The 17,758-nt window shown below is 50.5% G+C and overlaps 1 protein-coding gene and 1 pseudogene across 6 annotated transcripts in view; both read right to left on the bottom strand.

Annotated features, from left to right (window-relative positions):
* Positions 1–17,758, bottom strand: part of OXSR1 (oxidative stress responsive kinase 1) — a 108,125-nt gene that overhangs the window by 46,699 nt on the left and 43,668 nt on the right. For all 6 annotated transcript variants that reach the window (XM_070073033.1, XM_070073029.1, XM_070073030.1 and 3 more), the window contains exons 4-5: positions 16,610–16,751; positions 3,279–3,334 (exon numbers count right to left, since the gene is read on the bottom strand). In XM_070073033.1, coding sequence (XP_069929134.1) covers positions 3,279–3,334; positions 16,610–16,751 — 198 coding nt within the window. The remainder of the gene's footprint in view (positions 1–3,278; positions 3,335–16,609; positions 16,752–17,758) is intronic.
* LOC127490039 (small nucleolar RNA U13) lies at positions 16,358–16,458 on the bottom strand (annotated as a pseudogene).

A 17,758-nucleotide genomic window follows, 5' to 3' on the forward strand; every position in this document is an offset into this window, starting at 1 on the left:
AAAATCCTTACTTTAAAAATAATCTTTTTTTTCCTTTCCTTTTTTTTTTTTTTTAATTTTTGACAGGCAGAGTGGACAGTGAGAGAGAGAGACAGAGAGAAAGGTCTTCCTTTGCCGTTGGTTCACCCTCCAATGGCCGCCGCCAGGTGCTTCTCCTGGTCTCCCATGGGGTGCAGGGCCCAAGCACTTGGGCCATCCTCCACTGCACTCCCTGGCCACAGCAGAGAGCTTGCCTGGAAGAGGGGCAACCGGGACAGAATCCGGCGCCCCAACCGGGACTAGAACCCGGTGTGCCGGCGCCGCAAGGCGGAGGATTAGCCTAGTGAGCCGTGGCGCCGGCCTAAAAATAATCTTAATGTTCTAATACTTCTAAACTATCTAGGAACTTTAAAATGTTCATTTGTAGCAACAACAAACAAGTCGGGGTCAGTGTAGTGGTTCAGCAGGTGAGGCCATGCCTGCAGTGTCCGCATCCCACATGGGCCACAGTTGGAACCTGGATGCTCCACTCCAACCCAGACCCCTGCTAATGTGCACGGGAAGCAGTGGAAGACAACTCAAGTCCTTGGGCCGCTGCACCCCCATGGCAGACCCAGAAGAAGCTCCCGGCTTAGGATCAGTCCAGCACCGGCCACTGCAGCCATTTGGGAATGAACCAGCATATGGAAGAGCCCTCTCACTCGCTCACTCTGTAACTCTGCATTTCAAATAAATAAAATAAAACCTTAAAAGAAATAAAAAGGAAACAACACTTGAAAGTGCCTTTGAGGGGAACGAGAGCTCCCAGAGGGCACTCTCCGCCCAGCAGGTAGACTTGGCACGTCCTGTCTTTGCTGCACAACGGCTGTGTCTGCAGGCAATGCACAGGCACAGGGCCCACCCAGGAGGCTGCTGCGGATCAAGTGAATTAACAACCTGAGAGTACTCCCTGTAACCCACCACGCATCCAATACTTACTAGGTATTATTACAACCAGCTAGCAGGGAAAACTATACTATGTCTTAAAACACTTAACTATAATAATAAAGATGCAGTCAAATCACAAACAATACATTGTCAGGTTTAGTTGGGCGATTCTTTTGAATTTTAAAACCAAGTAGCTTTCACGTATGTAGCATTTTACATTAGGAACATAATAATGACCCAGACTTCTGGACCGCCAGAGGCTGTGCACCTGCGGGCTTCCAATCACAACCAAGCAAGCCGACAGACTGTAGCTCCAGCATCAGCTAAGGAGTGTGAATGACAATGCCAAAGAAACAGTCAATCCACACATAAAGCTAAGAACAGATTCAAGGGCAGGTGCTGTGGCATAATGGGTACAGCCGCCACCTGCAGTGCCTGAATCCCATAAGGGCGGGGTTAGACGCTCCTGGCTCCTGATTGGCACAGCTCCGGCCACTGCAGCCATCTGGGGAGTGAAGCAGCGATGGAAGACCTCTCTCCCTCCCTCCCTCCCTCTCTCTCTGCCTCTACCTCCCTGTAACTCTGCCTTTCAAATAAATAAGTACCTCTCTCCCTCTCTAACTAAAAAAAAAAAAAAAATTAAAAAATTAAAAAATAAAAGACAAAAAACATTAAAAAATATGCTTTTCAAAAAAAGTGATAAGCTGTTCCTGTTTTGATAAACAAAGTTGCCAATTTAAAGGACTTGAATTTATCAATATTTACTTCTATGTTAGGCTTTCTTTAAGATTTTATTTATTTGACAGGTAGAGTTACAGACAGTGAGAGAGAGAGACAGAGAGAAAGGTCTTCCTTCTGTTGGTGCACTCCCCAAATGGCTGCAGCTGCGCTGATCCGAAGCCAGGAGCCAGGTGCTTCCTCCTGGTCTCCCATGGGGTGCAGGGCCCAGCATTCGGGCCATCCTCCACTGCCTTCCCAGGCCACAGCAGAGAGCTGGCCTGGAAGAGGAGCAGCCGGGACTGGAACCGCCGCCCACGTGGATGCCTGCGCACGGTGCCGGCCCCCATGTTAGATCTTTATGCAGCATTAGAAAGTACTGCCTTCCTCTTGGCTGCAGCGCCGTCTTCTTGAAAGCCTCTGCGTGTCAGAGCCTCGTGGGGCAGGACCGAGTGCAGAGGCTGAAGTGCACAGTGAGGAGGAGGAGAGGTCAGGTGAAGGCTGGGCTGGGCACCGCAGCCAGGAGAGGTGGCGGCCCGGGGACTGCCTGCTACTCTCTACAACGTGTCTTGAAAGATCTGGAACTACGATCGCTAACACGTCGGAGAAACCACCTATGAGACCACTTTGCTGACACCGAAACACAGCCCCTGGCGGCCTCTGCCTGGGCCTGGGCCACTCCGGACTAGTTCCTCTGTGAGTCGAAATCAAAATGGAGTGAGTGCGGCTAAAAGCTAACTGCTGTACATATTAGCTCTGCTTGCTAACGGCTAAGGGTGCATCTTGTGGAACTATGTGGGCCCAAGTCCCACGAACTGCGCCCTGCACTGTTACGCTACAACCGTATCTGGGGTCTGTTATTGTTACCTGTTATCTCACAAGCATAGTCTGGGCTTTCTGTTGTTGATCACTGCATACCAGGGGTGAAAACTGTGAGCCCTAGTGGACAGAGCACTAGAAACAGCTGTGTGAGCCCTGCTGGGGCCGCGCTCTGGCGGCATGTTGGTCCCGACAGTCTGCCGCTGCCCTGCCTCTCCTTCAATACCTTCACGTGTGACTGTCACTGGTGTCTGTGGTCCTGTTTTAGCTGACGAGTGCATACGACACCTTTATCAGTCGTGGCCAAGTGTGACACAAGTACAATAAATCATCTCTTCTGCCATTTAGCACAAAAATAAAATAAAAAGCACTATCTTACCTCAAGGACATGAAGATGCTTGTCTAAATTACCATCTAACAGCTGAGGAAGTAATTTACGATTTGTGTGGCTTACGAACTGAGTGTCCTACAACCCGAGAGGAAGCTGGTCTGACTGAGGCAGCTTCCCGGCCGTGACGGAGTCCCAGCCTGGACTCCAGCTCTTGACCGACCCTTCAGTGCGGCCACTGAGCCTAGCACACGTCCGCTCCCCAGGCGCTCTCCTGACACAGGCCACGCCCAGCACAGGTGCGGCCTCACTCACCACCCCCCCCGCACAGGAAAGCACAGAGCGGCAGGACCCACGGCAGCCCTGAACGCTGGAAGGCAAACAGAAGATCAGGACTGAAGGCGACTGCAGGAAGCCGAGTCGGCAGGGACGAGCCGGCACTGGGCGCCTGGTTCGAGGGACGCAGCAGCAGGCCCCACCACTGACCAAAACCACGAACACCAATTACCTGCAATCTGCACTGATCCATCTTCTCCAAGAAGAATATTTCCAGCTTTCACATCTCTTTAAGAAAAAAAAGTTGCATATTAAAAACACCTATTATGTACAATATAATTTAGTTGTTTACTAAGTTTATAGAATGTTAATAATATTTAACCATTCCTTTTTGTTTTAAAAGATATTAAGACCAAGAGTTAAAATTTTAAAATGTTTGGTCACTTGAAAAGTTTACAGAAACATAAAATGACTATATGTTTATTTTGGTGCAAAAACATTTTGAAATCTACACACAGTAGTTTATAATACACACTTCCATGGGCTTCTCCAAGAACACTCGTACGTATGGATTTCAAAATCCTTGTATCAAAATAAACTTATAATTCTACGTTCCATGAACTCTGAGGTACCTTCACTTAAAATCCAAACACTAAACAGAAAGCCACAATAAGGTACAGCTCTCACTGTAATATCTAGAAAACCCAAGACGATTCCACATTCTTCATTAGGATACCAGTAGCTGAAAGGTGTCATGTCAGCTACCACAAACTAATTCTACACTTTAAATATACTTTTTTCTATATCAACTAAACACTAAAAAAAAATCAGACTGCTTGCTCCCTGCTGCCCCAACTCCCACACCTCACCTAATTGATCAGAAAAAAACTTTAATTGGCATTTGAGTGTCAGAGAGTGAGTGACTCTCTCTTCTCTCCTCTCTCTCTCTCTCTCACACACACACACACACACCCCTAGGAGGATGCTGGCGCTTCAGGCCAGGGTGCTAACCCACTGTGCCACAGCCCGGCCCCTTGTTTAGTACTATTTCAAGTGTTAACAGCCGAATTATCACATATGTACCTATGACATATCTGGACACATCTCCCAACAGAAGTGACATACCGTCCACTCAATCTACAACCTATTTCCCACACAGTGATACGAACAGTGTGGTGGTAGTCGTATTGGTGGTAGTAGTGGCAGCAGTACCTGAACACAGTAAAAATTTCTAGGAGTAGCAAATCCGTTTCTTCATACCCTAGAAAAATTCTCACAACGTACAAGGATTCTACTGCAACACTGTATTAATAAAACATGGTAACAATATAGGAAAACAATAGTAGAAAGGTTAAATTCATAGCTAAATCCAAGAACTAGAACAATCAACATATGTGACAAGACACACTAACACCTACAGTTAAGTAAACAAATCAAACAGGAAGGCAGTGTATTTTACGACAAAACTAATGTAATGGGGCCAGAGCTGTGGCGTAGCAGGTAAAGCCGCCGCCTGCTGTGCCAGCATCCAATATGGGTGCCAGTTCAAGTCCCTGCTGCTCCACTTCCCATCCAGCTCTCTGCTGTGGCCTGGGAAAGCAGTAAAAGATGGTCCAAGTCTGTAGGCCCCTGAACCCTCTTGGGAGACCGGGAAGAAGCTCCTGGCTTTGGATCAGTGCAGCTCCAGGCTGTTGCAGCCATCTGGGAAGTGAACCAGCAGATGGAAGACCTCTCTGTGTGTGCCTCTCCTCTCTGTAAGTCTGTCTTTCAAATAAATAAATAAATGTTTCAAAAAAAACCGATGTTATACAAACATACTCCTTTCTACACTCATATATACCTACTAGAGAGCAAGGAAAACTTCCTTTTATATAAATGGATGGGATCAGCTCTCTGCTACATCCTGGGAAAGCAGTAAAAGCCCGACTCCTTGGCCCTCTGCAGCCACGTGGAAGACCCAGAAGAAGCTCCAGGCTCCTGGCTTCAGATCAGCCAGCTTGCAGCCATCTGGGGAGTGAACCAGTGGATAGAAGACCTCTCTCTGTCTCTCTGTCTCTCTGTCACTCTGTCGGAAGGAAGGAAGGAAGGGAGGGAGGGAGGGAGGGAGGGAGGAAGGAAGGAAGGAAGGAAGGAGGGGGAAGGAAGGAAGGGGGAAGGAAGGAAGGAAGGGAAGGGGAAGGAAGGGGAAGGAAGGAAGGGGGAAGGAAGGAAGGGGGAAGGGAGGAAGGGGGAAGGAAGGGGGAAGGGAAGGGGAAGGAAGGAAGGGGGAAGGAAGGGGGAAGGGAAAGGGGAAGGAAGGGGGAAGGAAGGGGGAAGGAAGGGGGAAGGAAGGGGGAAGGGAAGGGGGAAGGAAGGGGGAAGGAAGGGGGAAGGGAAGGGAAGGGAAGGAAGGAAGGGGGAAGGAAGGGGGAAGGGAGGAAGGGGGAAGGAAGGGGGAAGGGAAGGGGAAGGAAGGAAGGGGGAAGGAAGGGGGAAGGGAAAGGGGAAGGAAGGGGGAAGGAAGGGGGAAGGAAGGGGGAAGGGAAGGGAGGGAAGGGAGGGGGACGGGAGGGGAGAGGAGGGGGAGGGGAGGGGGAGGGAAGGGAAGGGAAGGGATCAAAGTTAAGGGAGTAATTTAAGTATCTTTCTGGAATGTACTCACATGGTCATTTTGTAATTAAAACAAAAAGAAAGGCCATCTTGGAGCTCAGAGGAGAGAGAAGCAAGGCCGGCTGGGGGGAAGGCCTTGTTTGCCGTGGACAGGAGCCAGTGAAATGCACACTTCGTCCTCTCTGGTCCCCTTTCCCTCTACTTTTAGATGGCCCAGGCTGGCCCAGGCCAAAGCCAAGTGCCAGGAACTCCACCCGCTCTCCCGCATGGATGGTAGAGGCCTAAGCACTCGGGCCATCTGTGCTGCTTTCCCGGATGACTGGAAGGGAGCAGCCAGGACTGGGACTCAAATCAGCACTCATACTGGATGCTGGCTTAACTCAAGGTGCCACAACACGGGCCCAGGCTGTTTAACCGCTTCTGACCCGCTGGCTATGAACTGGCCCCTAGTCAGGCTCCTGGCTTCAGCCTGGCCCAGCACTGCCACCTGGGAGTGAACCGGCAGACGGAAGCTCGCTCTCCTAGCGACTGCGTGGAGCACACAGGGGGCACTCTCCAGCGGACTGGCTCCTCTGACGCACACGGATCACCGGCCACCATGCTCTTCTGTTCTCTCTTCAGGGTCTTTTCCCTCAGCTTAACTTAAATTTTCTAAAACTGTTTCAGAGTTTGGTACTTTCAGTCTAGCCCTGAAGAAAACTAATCTATCTAACACCCCATCATGAGCTTTTGCTAGAAAATCATCACATGCTCCTTACGTGTCTATAAAAAATGGCCTCTAATTGTATTCACGTATAATTTAGTTGCCCAAGTTTCTTGAACAAAAGCACTGTCTTTCACTACGGAGACCGCTAGGTACGGCAAAACCACTTCTGAGATGTGACAAAAAGGCAGTGGAGACGGGTAAGAGCTTCAGAAAAAAGCAAGCCGGGTGGAGGATCCGCTCTGGTACCACCGGATGAGAGCGAGTTTCCCACGAGCTGAGCCTGTCTCAGCTGTCTGGACGACACAATCTCCATTCCTATCTTGAGTGGCGGGTGGTGAAGCGCCCTGGAGCATAGGGTGGCCTGGCGGGGGCGCCCTACCGCCCACGGTAAGATCACTAGCGAGTTCCATGGGTCTGGGGTTATGTTAGCCATCTCATCAAATTTCTTTATTGAGGGTTGTAGGTGTGTTTACTTAAGAAATGAAAAAAGACAAGATTGATGAGACAAACATTTGAAGGCAGCACACTCCAGCCAACTGTTATCAGGTGGTGTTTCTAAAAGTCCAGAATACTTTGAACCTAATTTACCAGACTTGGGAATTTTCAATATGGTCTAACTATTTACTCAAAGACAGAGACATGAAAACTTCAGGAAACCTTACAAACCTTGTCCACCATGGACTTAAAGAATAATACTGGGAGGGGCCGCGCTGTGGTGCAGTAGGTTAATCCTCCGCCTGCGGCGCCACCATCCCATATGGGCACCGGTTTTAGTCCTGGCTGCTCCTCTTCCAGGCCAGCTCTCTGCTGTGGCCTGGGAAGGCAGTGGAGGATGGCCCAAGTGCTTGGGCCCCCGCACCTGCAGGGGAGACCAAGAAGAAGCTCCTGGCTCCTGGCTTCGGATCAGCACAGCTCTGGCTGTTGCAGCCATTTGGGGAGTGAACCAACGGAAGGAAGGCCTCTCTGTCTCTCCCTCCCACTGTCTGTAACTACCTCTCAAATAAATAAATAAAATCCTAAAAAAAAAAAAAAATAACAATAATAATACTAGGGTTAGTGCTGTGGCGTAGTGAGTAAAGCCACCACCTGTGAGACTAGCATCCCACATGTGTCCCAGCCGCTCCAGTTCCAATCCACTCCCCTGCTAATGTGCCTGCAAAGGCAGTGGAGGATGGCCCAAGTACTCGGGCCCCTGCCACACACGTAGGAGACCTGCAAGTGGTTCCTGGCTCCTGGCTTTGTCCTGGCCCAGCGCTGGCTGTTGCAGCTATCTGGAGGAGGGAACCAGCAGACGGATCATCTCTAATTCTGACTTTCATATAAATAATTAAATCCTTAAAAGAAAAAGACAATACTTAGAAGGATTAACCAGAAATCAGGGTTTGATAGAAAACTTAAGACGACTTGCCATACATTCTTCTCACTTAACATTTTAGCTTTCTAACACATGCTCTGAGTATACCATCAAGTTGTGTGTGTGTGTGTGTGTGTGTTTAAGATTTTATTTATTTATTTGAGAGTTAGAGTTACAGACACAGAGAGAGGCCTTCCATCTGCTGGTTCACTCCCCAAATGGCCGCAATGGCCAGAGCTGGACCGATCCAAAGCCAGGAGCCAGGAGCTTCTTCTAGGTCTCCCACGTGGGTGCAGGGGCCCAAGGGTTTGGGCATCTTCTGCTGCTCTCCCAGGTCACAGCAGAGAGCTGGACCAGAAGAGCAGCAGCCGGGACAGGCACCGGTGCCCGTATGGAATGCCGACGCTGCAGAAAGAAGCTTAACCTACTATACCACGGCCCAGCCATACCATCAAGTTTTAACATTTTTTAAAAAATCACATCAATGATACTAAAAGCTCACTTTATATTTGTTTTATATGTTTAAATAGTTGCAATTGCTTAAAAATGACAATTTAAAATGTTGCTTGCGATACGGTTTTGCCTGCTAATTCTCAATATTTTGTCATCTGTTTTATCTCTTTGTACACGCTTTGTCCCTGTCGTGTTTCAGTCCACCACCCAGTTTTGCTGCTGAAATCGCACAACTGTGAAGGCTTTGCCTTTGCCTCTGTTTCACTGTGTTAGCTCCGTATTGAGTATCTCAAGTACTGTGGAAAGATGGTGCTTCTTCCTTTAAGATTTGTTTATTTATTCAAAAGTCAGTTACACAGAGAGAAGGAGAAGCAGAGAGAGAGAGAGCGAGAGAGCGAGGGGTCTTCTATCCACTGATTCACTCCCCAGATGGCCACAACAGCTGGAGCACCAATCCGAAGCCAGGAGCTGGGAGCTCCCTCGAGGTGTCCCATGCGGGTGCAGGGCCCAAGGACTTGGACCATCTTCCACTGCTCTCCCAGGCCACAGCAGAGAGCTGGGTAGAAAGTGGAGCAGCTGGGACTCGAACCAGCGCCCATGAGATGCCAGCACTGCAGGCAGTGGCTTTATCTCCTATGCCACAGTGCTGGCCCCTTGTAACATATATTAAGGACTGGAATGATTTTAAAGAAAAGCATTGGAGTATGACAATATACTGTGTTTTCACCAAAGTGCTATTTAGTAGTTGAAACTAATATAATTTAATAAAGTGACCAAAGGAGAAGAGAAGAGAAGAGAAGAGAAGAGAAGAGAAGAGAAGAGAAGAGAAGAGAAGAGAAGAGAAGAGAAAGGAGAGAGGGAGGGGAAGGGGAGGGGGAGGGGAGGAGAGGGAGGGGGAGGGAAGGAGAGGGAAGAGGAGGGGGAGGAGAGGGAGGAGGGGGGGGGAGGAGGAGGAGGAGGGGGAGGAGGGGAAGGGGGAGGGGAGGGGTGGGGGGAATCAATCAGGAGAAGGCCTCCTCAAAACGCAGCCTCCTGAAGGCAGATTACTGTCTCTTCACTTAGGGAAGCCACAAGCTTACCAAGTGTTACTTGAGTGGGTAACACATACACATGGCTGTAAATATTCAAACTGTGGAGCGGGGCCAGGACATCGTGGGTGAGACCACTGCCGCGGCACTGGATCCCTATGGCTGCCATTCGGAGTCCCAGCTGCCCACTGTGGATCCAGCTCCTTGCTGTGGCCGTGGAAAGCAGTGGAGGCTGGCCCAAGTGCTCGGGCCTGTGCCACCCACCTGGGAGACCTGGACGAAGCTCCCGGCTCCTGACTGGCCTGGTCATTGCAGCCATGTGGGGAGTGAATCAGCTGATGGAAGATCCATCTCTTTCTTTCTCTCTGCCTCTGTGTTCCTATGACTCTTTCAAATAAATAACTAAATCTTTAAAAATAATTCAAACAGCCGTTTGATACCAGAAGTGCCAAGTGAGGAACGGCTTCCGTGAGAAAAAATAAGGAGCACCAAGGGTCACTGCTGTCTTTTTGTTTTGTTTTGTTTTTGTTTTTGTTTTTATTTTGACAGGCAGAGTGGACAGTGAAAGAGAGAGACAGAGAGAAAGGTCTTCCTTTGCCGTTGGTTCACCCTCCAATGGCCGCCGCGGCCGGCGCACCGCGCTGATCCGATGGCAGGAGCCAGGAGCCAGGTGCTTTTCCTGGTCTCCCATGGGGTGCAGGGCCCAAGCACCTGGGCCATCCTCCACTGCACTCCCTGGCCACAGCAGAGGGCTGGCCTGGAAGAGGGGCAACCGGGACAGAATCCGGCACCCCAACTGGGACTAGAACCCGGTGTGCCGGCGCCGCAAGGCGGAGGATTAGCCTAGTGAGCCGCGGTGCCGGCCCAAGGGTCACTGCTGTCTTCACACACCACAGAACAACTGACCCTGCAGGGAAGCGGGGAACGAAGGGGTGGGCAGTTGGCATGGTGGCCGATACCGCTTAGGACGCGACGTGCCATACCGCAGTGCCTGCGTTCACATCCCAGCTGTGCCTCAACTCAGCACCTGCTGATGCACACCCTGGGAGGCAGCAGGCGATGGCCCACGACACGGCAGAGTTCTCAAGTTCCTGGCTCCTGGTCTGGCCTGCTCTAGGCCGGGCTGTTGTGGGCATTTGGGAAGGGAACTAGTGGAGGCAAGATCTCTGTCTATGTCTCTCTCTATCTCTCTCTCTTTCAAATAAATAAAAATAGAAAGTTTTAAAAAACTGTATAACTAAGTGTCTGGAAACAACACAATCTCCAAAGAACCTTCTCACTCTGCTGCCAAGAATGTCAAGCACCCAGCAGGCCCACCAGTCACATCTCCCGTCCACTCTTCAACAGCAAGAACAGTGAGTTTTGTTTTTCTCTGCTTAATGCCATGTCTTACATGTCACTGCTGCCCAGAGTCACACATCCCTTCTACGATTTTCTAAGATTAAAGGACGTGTCCGACTGTTGCATCAGTATAGAGCACAAGTCTCCTCCCTACCATTTTTATTACTCATCACTAGGCACAGTTTATGGAAAACCTGAACGCGAGGGCAGGAGAAGCAATGAATCCACACAAAAGCTAGAAGTGCACACATACACATGCAGGAATGTTAAACCGACTTAAAATATCCAACGTTTCTGCGACAGCCAACCTCTCTGGGTTGCAGATAAACACTTCAGGGGCCGGTGCTGCGGTGTAGAAGGCTAAGCTCTGCCCGCGCCTTCAGCTTCTCTTCCCATCCAGCTCTCTGCTGTGGCCTGGAAAAGCAGCAGACGATGGCCCAGTCCTTGGGCCCTTGCACCACCTGGGAGACCTGGAGGAAGCTCCTGGCTTTGGATCGGCTCAGTCCTGGCCACTGTAGTCATCTGGGGAGTGAACCAGTGGATGGAAGACCTCTCTCTCTCTCTCTCTCTCTCTCTGTCCCTAACTCTACCTCTCAAACAAACAAACAAACAAAATCTTTAAAAAAAAGAAAAGAGAGAGCGAATTGACACCAATAAAAAGAACCAGAAATCCTTCGGTCTGATTTACAGATCTAGCCATCGTACTCAAATCTCTGAAACCTGGAGAGCCAAGGGGAAACACTGTATGGTGAAGGAAAATTACCTATCCCGCTCCACTGGCTAACACACAGACCTGCCTGGAATAACTGGACATCACAGATACGAGGAACGGCAAAACCCACTGAAACCTCTATCTCTGGGCCCCACGAAAGCAGCTTTCTGCTCAGCTTGTTTAAGTCGCAATTTATCTCAGTTGCGGTTCCTGCTACAGTCTTACATAGTGGTTCCCAGTCTGGGCTGCAGCTGAGAATTAGGGGGGCACTTTTAAAGTCTCACTGTGGGCTGGTGCTGTGGAGTAGCGGGTATGCACCACCTGCAGCCATGCTGACATCCCACATGGGTGCCAGTTCGAGTCCCACCTGCTCCACCTGCGATCCAGTTCCCTGCTAGTATGCCTGGGAAAACAGCAGATGACGGCCCAAGTACTGGGAGACCTGGATGAAGGTCCAGACCCCTGGCTCTGGCCTGGCCAGCCCCAACTACTGTGGCCATCTGGGGAGGGAAGCAGCTCACTCGCTCGCTCTAACTATGACTTTCAAATAAATAAACAAATACATCTTTGAAATGAAGACTTTTTCAGACAACAAATTAAGGAACTCTGTAGTCAGTACACCTGCTGCAAGAAGTGTTAAAAGACACAGAGGAAACGACAGCTGTCAGACACCCGGGTCACACAAACAAGGAGCACGAGGAGTTCAGTGATTCCTGCAAAATTCAGGCACAAAAAAGTTCAGACGCTTTGTACGGCTGCTCACACTAGCTCTATAAAATAGACCATTTAGCTAAATGAGTGTCATTCCTTTCAAAGTTACCCGAGGGGCTGTCACTCAGAAAGCATTAGCTTGAGTCGATGTCATTGCAAAAACCACCTTTGAAACCCCCACTCCAACGGCCTCAGAGCCAGCTGCACAAGCCATCACAATCTCTTCACAACCATTCTGTGAGCCCACGCGAATCTTAACCTAAGGGCACATCATCTTCACCTGCAAGTGAAATTAGTAACAGCGATATGTAAGCTGAGTTCTTATTTGGAATTTAATAATACAAAATGTAGGGGCAGGGCTATGGCGTAGCGGGTGAAGCCACCGCACCACCTGCATCCCATATGGGCACCAGTTTGAATCCCGGCTGCTCCACTTCTGGGAGACCCAGAGAAACCTCCTGGCTCCTGGCTTTGTGTTGGTCCAGTCTGGCCATTGCAGCCATATGGGGAGTGAATCAGGGGATGGAAGACCTCCCTCTCTCTCTCTCTCTCTCAGCTACAGCTGAGTGAGGCAGATCTGCCCCCCCTTAAAAGCAACGTAGAAGCTGGACACGCCCGATGAATCTGCCACTGCAGTGACCTGGAAACCAACCTGCGGACGTCGTGCCCGAACTGCTGCTGCCCACCAGCTAAGAGCAGCAGCCTCTGTGCCAGCTCAGCCCGCCCAGGGTGCGCGCAGGCTCCGCTAGGTGCAGAGACCAGCGTGGCTGGCGGCTTTTCTGCCAGGCAGCAGGGGCCCACGAGATGAGACTGGTGGGCAGCAGCTGAGCCCAGCGACGGTCAGCGGCCGTGACTCTCAAGGGCGGCCGCAGGAGGGCCGGCAGCGGCTCTGCGAGACTGTGGCTGCAGTCCAGACGCAGACACACGGCCGGCACAGGAGGGCGTGCAGTTTCCACCCCAGCACCGGAGGATGCAGAATGGGCACAGCAAACACAGAAAGCCACAAGCGAGACGGGAGCAGAGCCTGAAAACACGCACGTCTACACCCACAGACAGATCCACTGATGCACACAGAGCCTTGCAGGCTCCCGCTGTGTGGTCACCACCTCTGCCGCGCCCTGGCTGACTACCAAGCCACCCAGACACAGGGAGTCCCCAAGGAAACCAACTTCAAACTCAAAAGCAAGAATTTGCTCAAAAAAAGCAACACTAAGCCAGCTCTCTGGCAGACGTGCAGAGTGCCAGCAGGGGGCACCGCTCCCAACTCCACACTTGGAGACGCAGGTGGGCCCCAACCCAGAACAGTGGCGGCGATGAGAGCAGACTGGGGAACTTCATCCTCTGCCCCCGCTCAGTGCAGCAGGCAGATCCACGCGGCCACACCAGGAGCACAGCTGGCCTCTCCCAGACCCCTGGGGAGCACTTACGGACCCACCTCCCACCCGCTCTCAGCAGCATCAGGCCCACAGAAGTACACTCCACTCTCACAGGTGGCATCCGCAGGAACCGGACGGCAGTCCCAGCAGTACCATGCAAAAAATAAAAACAATACAGCCAGGACTCCAAAACCCAAATTGCAGTTGGAAGCATAGCCCACAGAGGTACGCCAGAACCCACACACAAAACTTAAACAGGGTATAGTCTACTAACACAATATTCAAGACATACAAGCTACAGTGAATTAACTGACACCAATACAGGATGCACCCAGCGTTGGAACCACCTGGCTGGCCTCCCGTATCAGTCCAGTTCAAGCCCCCTCGCTGCTCCACTTCACACCCAGCTCCCCAACAACGCACCCGGGAAAACGGGAGACAGCAAGCATCAGGGCCCCCACCACCCACGTGGAGGAGCTGGATGGAGTTCCAGGCTCTGGCTTGGGCCTGGGCCAGCCCTGGTTGTTGCAGCCACCTGGGGAATGAACCAGTGGATGGAAGAGACATTTCTCCCCGCCTCCCCCTCCTCTATCACTCTGCTTTTCAAAGAAATAAATAAATCTATAAAAAAAATAAGAGGAGGGGCAGCACTGTGGCACGGTGGGTTAAGCAGCTGCAGCGCCGGCATCCCATATGAGCACCGGTTCTAGTCCTGGCTGCTCCACTTCCGATCCAGCTCCCTGTTAACGTGCCTGGGAAAGCAGTGGATGACAGATGGCCCAAGTGCTTGCCGCCCCTGCCACCCACATGGAAATCCGGATGGAGTTCCAGGCGCCTGGCTTTGGCCTGGCCCAGCCCTGGCCGTTGCAGCCATTTGGGGAGTAAAAAGAGCGAAGAGAAGATCTCTCTCTCTCTTTCTCAGTAACTGTCTTTCAAATAAATAAGTACATCTTTTTTAAAAAGAAAAAGAAAAATTGGGGCCAGTGCTGTGGCATAACAAGTAAAGGCACCACCTGCATTCCGGCATCCTATATGGAGAATCCCAGCTGCTCCATTTCCTATCCAGCTCACTGCTAATGTGCCTGGGAAAGCAGCAGAGGATGGTCCAAGTGCTTGGGCCCCTGCACACACGTGAGAGACCCGGATGGAGGTCCAGGCTCCTGGCTTCAGCTTGGCCCTGCCCCGGCCATAGTCATTTGGGGAATAAACTGTCTCATCCTAACTCTGCCTTTCAAATAAAATAAATCTTTAAAAAATACACTTTCAACAGTGAATTTTTATATCTAGTAAAAATTTAGAAATGAAAGCAAAAAATATTCCCAAATAAACCAAGTCTAGGTGCTAAATACTTTTGGATAACACAGAACCCATTACTACCTGAATTCTTGCCATCTGCACTGAATAAAGACAGCCAGAAAGACCTGAACTACAAAATGTTAAAAAGCTCTTACAGTGCTACACTAGGGGCCGTCACTGTGGTGCAGCAGGTAAAACCACCGTCTGCCATGCTGGCATCCCATCTGGGCACGGCTGGAGTCCTGGCTGTTCATCCAGCTCCCCGGCAAGAGCCGGGCAAAAGCAGCATAAAATGGCCCACGTGATGGGCCCCTGCCGCCTTCCTGGCCCAGCCCTGGCTGTGGTGGCAATCTGGGAAGTCAGCCAGTGGACTGAAGACCTCTCTGTCTCTCCCTCTCTCTCTCTCTGACTTTCAAATAAATAAATATATCTGTTTTTTAAAAATGCTACAGTATTTATTTAAAACAAAAAAAGAGCTTTAACAAATGCTATTTTACAAAGAGCTTTTGTTTTTTTTTTAAGATTTATTTATTTGAAAGGCAGAGTTACAGAGAGAGGTAGCGACAGGGAGAAAGAGGTCTTCCATCTGCTGGTCCACTCCGTGAATGGCTGCAATGCGTAGAGCTGAGATCTGAAACTAGGAGCCAGGTGCTTCCTCCTGGTCTCCCATGTGGGTGCAGGGGCCCAAGCACCTGTGCCATAATCCACTGCCTTCCCAGGTACACGAGCAGGGAGCTGAATCTGAAGTGGAGGAGCCAGGACTCGAACCGGCACCCATATGGGATGCTGGTGCTGCAGGCCAGGGCTTTAACCCACTGTACCACAATGCCAACTCCCAAAGAGCTTTCAGTAATCTAGCAAACTACTGAAGATACAATGTAAAATAAGTAAAGCGGGGCCTGGCACTGTGGCTTGGCAGGTGAAGCCGCCAGGGGTGCCAGTGTCCCACGTGGGTGCCAGTTTGAGGCCCGGCTGCTCCACTTCCGGTCCGGCTCTCTGCTGTGGTCTGGGAGGGCAGGGGAAGATGTCCCAAGTGTTTGGGCCCCTGCACCTGCAGGAGAGACCCAGGAAAGGCTCCTGGCTCCAAGCTTCAGATCTGCCTAGCTCTGGCCATTATGGCCATTTGGGGAGTGAACCAGCAGATGGAAGACCTCTCTCTCTCTCTCTCTCTCTCTCTCTCTCTCTCTCTGCCTCTCTGCCTCTGCCTCTATGTAGCTCTGCCTTTCAAATAAATAAATAAATCTTAAAAAAAAAAAAAAAAAGCAACAGAGAAAATCACATATATAGCATTGTTTTAAATATCAAGTACATGAAAGAAAACAGAAAGAAATATTCCAAAACGTTATCAGTGATGACCTCATGATAAGAAACTATGAATTTGGGGCCAGTGCTGTGGCGAAGCAGGTTAAAGCCTTGGCATTCTTTGGGCACCGGTTCAAGTCCCAGCTGCTCCTCTTCCGATTCAGCTCTTTGCTATAGAGTGGGAAAGCAGTGGAAGATGGCCCAGGTCCTTGGGCCCTGCACCGTGTGAGAGACCTGGAAGAAGCTCCTGGCTTCAGATCAGCTCAGCTCAAGCCACTGTGGCCATTTAGGGAGTGAACTGGCAGATGGAAGACCTCTCTCTCTCTCTGTAACTCTTTCAAATAAATAAATCTTTTAAAAAAATAACATATAATAAGAAACTATGAATTTTTTCTGTTTATGGATTTTCCGATTTTACTAACTCACTTGTTATTTTTTCTTTTTTTCAAAACGGGTAATGTGCTGATATCGTTAACGTCTGAGGGAGGCACAACACACAACAGCACAAAACCCCAATCACCACGTTTACGAATTACAGAAACATGTCCACTACTTACTAGCTGCACAACTAACACTCTGGACACAGTGCACTGAGATTGGCGGTACAAACAGCCACAAAAACGCTCAGGCCACGGGACTGCTGCCGCGCAGAGAGGGAGCGTCTGCTGAGGCGGCCTAGCACACCCACCACGTACCGATGGATCTGTCCATTCTTGTGCAGATACTCCAGCCCTTCCAGGACCTCTCGGAGTATTGTAGCAATGGTGGGCTCGTCCAGGACACCACTCTTGTGCTCGCCCTTTGCCACAATATGCTTGATGATATCCAGAACAGAACCTGCAAACACAAGACACAGGAACGCAGTCCACGTTAATTCAGATCCACCTGCAAGCAAAACGTATGTGGACCACTTCACAAACGAACTGTGTAGAAAATAAAGGGGAAAACAGCAAACAGGAGAAAATACAGCAGTTTAAAACTAGTGAGCTATTCTCAGTTCTAATCTGGAACAGCAAGGAGCTCGCTAATATCCAAATAACATGTTACACCAGCACGACCTCTAGCAAGACTTCAGAAGGGGTGGATTCGTACCACTCCCAGAGAACACCTAGTTAGGGCACACGCTCCCAGAGAACACCTAGTTAGGGCACACGCTCCCAGAGAACACCTAGTTAGGGCACACGCTCCCAGAGAACACCTAGTTAGGGCACACGCTCCCAGAGAACACCTAGTTAGGGCACACGCTCCCAGAGAACACCTAGTTAGGGCACACGCTCCCAGAGAACACCTAGTTAGGGCACACGCTCCCAGAGAACACCTAGTTAGGGCACACGCTCCCAGAGAACACCTAGTTAGGGCACACGCTCCCAGAGAACACCTAGTTAGGGCACACGCTCCCAGAGAACACCTAGTTAGGGCACACTCACCAGTAACACTCCAGTGTCAGATTCCACAAGCCAGCGCCGGCCCCCTACCGTGCAGGAACGCAGGGCACAGCATCACACCCAGAGAAGAAACACTCGAGAAGTAAAGATCGTACACGATAAGCTAACTCAAGGGCTAAAATTATTCTGATCAACTGCAAAACCAGAACAGGTGAGGCGAAACACGGGTATGAAGAGGATAAATGGCACTTCTCTTGAAGTAACAGCCCAGGTCTACGTATGAAGTCCATTCCTGCTCCTCCCACAGAAGGGGGAGGGGCTGGGGACATCTGCACAGTGACTAATATCACAGGACGCAGATACCAACACTGATGATAAAAGCAAAGACTAGGGCTGGCACCACAGCTCACTAGGCTAATCCTCCGCCTGCGGCGCCAGCACCCCAGGTTCTAGTCCCGG

This window comes from Oryctolagus cuniculus, chromosome 4, assembly GCF_964237555.1.
Source record: "Oryctolagus cuniculus chromosome 4, mOryCun1.1, whole genome shotgun sequence".
In the NCBI taxonomy this organism is placed as follows: domain Eukaryota; kingdom Metazoa; phylum Chordata; class Mammalia; order Lagomorpha; family Leporidae; genus Oryctolagus; species Oryctolagus cuniculus.